This window comes from Mesoplodon densirostris, chromosome 2 (assembly GCF_025265405.1).
Source record: "Mesoplodon densirostris isolate mMesDen1 chromosome 2, mMesDen1 primary haplotype, whole genome shotgun sequence".
Taxonomy (NCBI): Eukaryota; Metazoa; Chordata; class Mammalia; order Artiodactyla; family Ziphiidae; genus Mesoplodon; species Mesoplodon densirostris.
Genome location: NC_082662.1, coordinates 189,715,331 through 189,721,935, shown reverse-complemented (window position 1 = coordinate 189,721,935; position 6,605 = coordinate 189,715,331). Strand labels below are relative to the sequence as shown.

General features: G+C 36.1%; 1 protein-coding gene across 1 annotated transcript in view; it reads right to left on the bottom strand.

The window, feature by feature from the left end:
- Positions 1 to 290: 290 nt before the first annotated feature.
- Positions 291 to 6,605, bottom strand: part of PTPRC (protein tyrosine phosphatase receptor type C) — a 123,355-nt gene continuing 117,040 nt past the window's right edge. Inside the window, exons 27-31 of the mRNA XM_060078966.1 lie at positions 5,851 to 5,985; positions 4,114 to 4,236; positions 3,715 to 3,890; positions 2,056 to 2,191; positions 291 to 566 (exon numbers count right to left, since the gene is read on the bottom strand). Coding sequence (XP_059934949.1) covers positions 291 to 566; positions 2,056 to 2,191; positions 3,715 to 3,890; positions 4,114 to 4,236; positions 5,851 to 5,985 — 846 coding nt within the window. The remainder of the gene's footprint in view (positions 567 to 2,055; positions 2,192 to 3,714; positions 3,891 to 4,113; positions 4,237 to 5,850; positions 5,986 to 6,605) is intronic.

The following is a 6,605-nucleotide window of genomic DNA, read 5'->3' as shown; positions in this document are numbered from 1 at the left end:
GTCTGCCTCACACACACACACACACGCACACGCACACACACACAAAGACTACAAAGAAGTTGTTTTTTGCTGAATGATGGATAAAATTTAAAATAAGTATAAGACTGTACAAAATGCTTCAGCTAAACTGTCTTAAATATTTTGCTACAGTTGTAAAAGAGAAACTTCCCACAAATATTGGTCCATGCACTTCATTAATCCATTGCATATCTATTTTGTCTTTCTAGTTCTAGAAAAAATAGAAATAACATTTATTGTGAGCCTTTGAGTTGCCCCATGTTTGTCTCTTCCTATGCACTTTGAGTTAAAACTGGACTCGCTGGACCATTGGCGGAATGTTCTGGCCCCTCAGCACCACTTGCAGGTTTGGAACTTTCATCCTCTTTATTTCCTTCAGGGGTCTTATCCTGGGCACCAGGTGGACTCACACAGTTAGCATCCTGCTTTGACTTGTCCACTTCATTATCAAATTCAATTTTATCTTCTTGTTGGTTGTTTTTCTTCACCTGCCCATTCTGGGCAGGGAAGGTGCTAGCGATGACGTCATACAGGAATTGATATTGCTCCTAATAAAGGGAAGAAGGAAGGAATTACACAAAAGAGGTTTATGTCATTACTTTTACATCAGATGAAAATTAGCAAGACATAATCATTTACTTGGGGAAGACCTGGGTATCAGAAAACAATTCTCATGTGTTTTCATAAAAAGAACATTTTAAGTGGTTTACCCTCCTTACAGTTCTAAAGGACTGACTGCAGGGCAATCTTCAGAATTTACCTTGTAGCCACACCAGACTGGTGTTCGGCCCCCTCGCAGGCCATGTGGGGTGTCTGATTCCCAAGCTTTTGCAAAGGAAGCCAATTTTGGTGCCCACCCTCTTGGTTCATTCCTACATATCATTTAGCATCAGATCAGGAGTCACCTGCTTCAGGAAGCCAATCTGATCCCCTTGGGTTAAATTCAGTGCCCTCATTCATATCCTTCTAATAATTTCTTGTCATTTCACTTACTACATTGTTTAATAAATGTCTGCATTTTCCTCACACTAAACAATAAGTCTCTTAATGGTAAAACACATAGCAGGCACTCAATATACTTTTAACATCAATACATGCAAGCTCAAGGTCATACATAAGTAAAAGCTGCCTATATTTGAGTGAGTAGTTAAGTTTACTTTGTTACTAATTCCCAGACCATCATCTGTGGTCACTACCACTTACAAGGGACACAGCTTAAATTGATTACAACAATGCTCACTCATTATCCTCTCTGTATCCACACGTCTTTGCAAGGTGACTTTGCAGGCCCTTTGGACAAAGGTTGAGTCTATGACCCCATCCCTACACCTGAGCTGGCCTTGTGAATTGTTAAAATGCAGACGAAGGCATGTTCCAGTCCCAAGTCTGGCCTCCAAGGGGTCTTATTCTGCCCCTATGAACCCTGCTGTCTTTATGGGAATGTGTCGGGCTAGGCTTCTGGATGAGGAGAGACATGCGATACACTCATCCTTATTGCCACAGCTAAATGCCAGCCAACTGCCAGCCTAGTGGCAGTCAAGGTCTTTTTGGACAAGCCAAATTGCAGTGGACACATCAGCGACAGCACACATAGCCGTGAGCCTGGTCCAGGTTGGCTAAGCCTAATGTGATCAGCAGGACTCTTCAGCTGACCAAACATATTATTGAATTATAATAAACGTTATTTTTTTTTCAGTCTCTAAATTTTGGGGTGATTTGCTACGCAGCAACACAAATGGATACAGGATTAAAGGTGGGGGAACTGAAGGAATCCATGAGCTTTTAAAAACATGTTCTTCAAGAACCACCACCACAAAGTGTTGGCAAACTCCAGTTAGGTCTCTTATTTATACTAATAATAATTCAATGTGAATTATCATGTAAAATGGAATTTAAAAGAGAAGACTAGAAAAGTAAATAGAAAAGAAGTAATGGAAAGGAGAGGATCAGAAGAGGGGGAGGGGAGGGAAGGGGAGAGAAGAAATTGTCAAAATAATAATGTAAAACATGTTAAAAGCAATGATGAGGTATACTTACAAATGTGGGAACCATTCCTGGCCTAGCTTTGCGTAGAGATTTTACTGCTTGAAAAACATCTATCACTTCTTCTGTTTCTGCACTTTCCAAGAGATTTAACAAAGCACAAAATATTCCTGTTTGTTGAGATCCATCCCTAAAAAAGAAAGAATAGATTAAAATAAAATTCTACATTATATGGAGAAAGTGACATTGGAATAAAAATTGAAAGAGAGAGACAAGAATACATGCTTCCACTTCATGTTTACTGTAATTATTTTATTCCAATCTCTTAAGAAAAAAGCATTTCTGCTAAGTGCATGTTTTATGCAAACGTTTTTCAATTTGAGAATATAATAGTCCTTTAGTTTAAAAAATATTTGTCGTAAGGTTTAAAAATATACTTTCTTCTATTAGTACTTTACCAATTATAATGCACTTTAATTTACATCTGAAGTTGTAAAGACAAATATTATAATATCCGCCAGATAGATGAGGATACTGTGATTTAAGGAAGATAAAGTAATGGCTAGAAGCTGATGAAACCAGAAATACTGGACCTGATATTTTGTAAATTACTAAACCACATGCTTTTTCTCCTCTCTTCTGCCTCTCCAGTGTTTTTTACAAATGTTAACACTTCTGCACCAATAGAAAATTGATACCTAGTGAAGTTACTAATTAAAGAGAGGGCAAACAAATTACTTACCAAACTGTGAGAGGTATGTTACATTATAATAAAAATTCAATTTAAAGAATTTCTTAATAGCAGAACTTTATTTATTGTACATAACAAGGAACATATAGTAGGTATTCCACCATTCCCTAAGAAACACATACAGTTTTAAAGCCTAAACTTCCCTTCTTATTTTTCTTTCCATGTAAGTTTTACCTTTGAAAACTCAAATAAATGCCAAAAAGTAATATCTGTCTAAGGTCCTGATTATAGTGTATACAATTCTAATAATAATAATGAAGGTTTCTCAAAAATTCTAAAAGCCCTTTGCTAGATTTACAATTCTCATTTTACTTTACTATTTTTCATTTCTAATTTACTTTACCATTTTTTATGCAAACATTTTATATCACACACACTTCTTTCAATATATCTTATTTAAGGTGTATATTTATCACAGATGAAAGTAAGGGTCTGCATAACAGAAGTTAATCAATTCAAGTATTATTATGTATATTATTAAAATCTTTGCCTTTGGGGTCCATTTAGAGAGTCAGGTGATGGGTTTCAAATCGAAGCTGCTAAACATTGAGATTTCAGTTTAATAAATAGCTTAAGATATGTTTATTGGAGGCAAAACATTCAGTCTTCTGGATTTTACTGATGCCTAATAGCGTGGCTCAATGCACTTAGGCAGAAATTAAATGCAACATCCATCCATCCGTCTGTCCTTGCATCCTTCCATTCATTCATTCATTCAGGACATGTGACATTCCAGGTTCATAGCCTAACAACTTTGCACTAAAATATAATTATTTCTACTGTATTTCTATAATAGTTATGCTGTGGGAGCACATGGGAGAGAGTGACCGACTCCCTAAGAGGCTTCCACTGCAGTCATGCATTTTTATCTGTTAGGAGAAATAGAATTTAACAGAAAGTGCAAACCAAGAGGTCAAGAAGGATGCTGATTTTTAGAGCACATCCCATCAAATCCCACCCACCTGCAGTGAATGAGGAGAGGCACATTCCTGTGAAACTTATTCCCTTCGGTGGAATTCTTGGGAAGTTTCTGTTTGAGATTCTGAATCATTAAGATTAATTCTTTGGGCTCCACAGGCAGTTCTTCTCCATTCCAGTTATTAAATTGGTACTGGTACACAGTTCGTGGATCTTTCCTCTAAAACAAGAAGGGAGGGGAACATGAACTCGAGTGAAGCTCAGACCATCTGATAAGTTGATAGTCATGTTTTCCTCACAGTTACTTTCATTTAAATCATTTAAAAATTGTATTCTGAGAACATTATAGAAAGAGTTGCTTTGTGTTCATAGAATGGTTTTTATTAGCTTTTCAACCAGATCAGTTGTCCCAAAGATACATACTCCTGAAATTGTTTGTATACCTTGGAATGTCTCAGTTCAAATGCACGGATGGTATAGGCTGAAGATTTATTGGTGTCCTTCATATGAACTTCTATGTCTCCATATGTTTGCTTTCCTTCCCCCCAGTACTGAGAACAGGCTTCCTAGAGAAGAAAGAACATGATTCAACATCATCTGCCCAAGGGTTCTGTTTGTTTTTAAATGCCCTCAGAGTACCTCTCTCTGTCTTTGCTCTATCCCTGTCCTCTTTCTCTTTTCTTCCCTCTGTTCTATTAAATTTGAAATTACAACTTGTGCTCTAAAATTGAATCTTAATCATAAAGATCTAAAATCTATTTGAAGTATGTTGGACATCCATTCAACAAATACATGGTGTTGCTTTGTGCAAATCAAGGGAACCTAGGGATACCTGAGGTGGCCAGGTCACCACAGGAATGGCTCTGCCATCCCTGGTGTAGATCTCAGATTTGTTTTTCCCTTCCTTCCCTGTCCTCACCATCACCTTTTCAAAATGTTTGGATTGACCTGATGTTGGTCATGACCCCTGAAATAACTTAAGTCTCTCTGTTCCTCCAGGGGTCCTTGGGGAAGGAGGTTACACCTCTTGGAGCTTTGTCTCTATCTTGTCTAAGTCAGTTGATTGAATATCCAAGGAAAGGGTTAGATTGAAGAACAGGTGGATCACAAGGGTATTTCCTCCTTCTTCAAATGGTTCTCCACCAACTACAGTCCCACAGTTGCTGACCATGATAGGCATTCCTGCCCACAATCCCGTTCCATTTCCTGACTTTCCCAATTTAGATGAAGGAAAAGATTGCTAGAATTCCACGTTGAAAATCTGAACATAGATTTCTTTTTTAAAAAAGAAAAAACAGAAAGATTAAAAAAAAACCTATTTTCTATGTACAAGGGTACATAGGGAAAAAAGAGAGAGAAAAAGAAGGCATATAGTATAATGCGTACTTATGAGAATATTTATTAAATAAGCTTTAACATATGTCAGATGATGTGTTAGGTGCTAAAATTAAGATGTACTGCCAGGTAAATTTTGATAACTTGAGGTATTCGGAAAGGCTCAAATACATGTAACAGGCATTAGGCAGAAGATCAAATTAGATTTCAGGTTCACCTCCAACTATAGAATTTTATGACAATAAATATTACATGGATATAAAGAAGACAAGATTTAGATAAATTTTCCAGAGTTTTATCGTTCTAGAAGAACGGGATCAAAATGGGAAGAGAAGGCACATTTAGATACATAGAATGTCAGAAAATCAAGTCAATGATGAGAACACAAATGAAGTGTTAAGATCCAGTCAGTAAATCTACTTGTCCAGGGTGGAAAGTATGGAAAACATAAATATATGAGGAAAACGGAAAGATACATAGGGCTTAATTATTGAGGGTCATAAATATCAGACTGAGGAGTTTGGTTTCTATCCTGATTAAAAAAAAAAAAAAGGAAAATGTGACTGTTTGTTGTTTTTAGCAGAGGGTGACACTGGGATTGCTGTGCCTCATATGATCCGTGAGCAGTAGGCAGGGCTGGTGAGGAGCAAACAGGAGAGAGGGTCAGAACCCGAATGCAAAACTTTGGAGGCCAGTGCTTGGATGGAAAACGGGGAGAATGAACAAATGGAATTGTGTGACAGACAGATCAAAAGGACTCAGGTATAGTGATCAAGTAAGTAATCCAAGAATGAAGAATCAGATTTTAGGGCAGAAAGACTTAAAAGCTTCTTAAAAGTACAAACCTGGTCTCCATTCTTTAGCTCTGTCAGCATAATAATCACCTTGACTTTTCTTTGGAATATCATTTGCCAAAAGTCACCAATGGTCTCTTTCAGTGGTCCCTGAGCTGCAATCATCACTTCAGGTTTCCAATAACTCTTTAAAAAAAATAAAGGTGAGACTTAGTTACTAGTGCTGGAGAGCAAACAGTGTATGCTTAAAATAACTGTTTGAAAGTATAGTCACTTAATTTGATATCAATGCTGTTACCTAATATTAAGATGCTTAGGTCCAATCCTGTGATAAACCATAGTGGAAAACATATTAAAAAAGATTATATATATATATATGAATCACTTTGCTGTACAGCAGAAATTAACATGACATGGCAAAGCAACTATACTTTAATTTTTTAAAAGTGAAAAAAAAGATTCTTAGGTCCAAAAAACAATGTGATATGTATATATAAGATCTTTACTTAGTTAATGATAATACCTAATAGTGTGAAATCAAGTTTAGAAGATATTATTTTAGAAAACTAAAAATTTTTCCTTCCAAAAATACCATTTTTTTCCACTGGAAAGCTTACTGTGATGGTAAAAAGAAAAAAAAAAGCATAAGCATTTCAAGTTATCTTCATCATGTCTCTAATTTATATTTATATATTCTTCTGCTATCTTATAATTAACATTCTATGAATACATATCAATATTTTGAGAAAACTGAGAAAAGAAATAAATTCAACTTAGTGTACGTGCAAAAAGTATTTACTGAATTA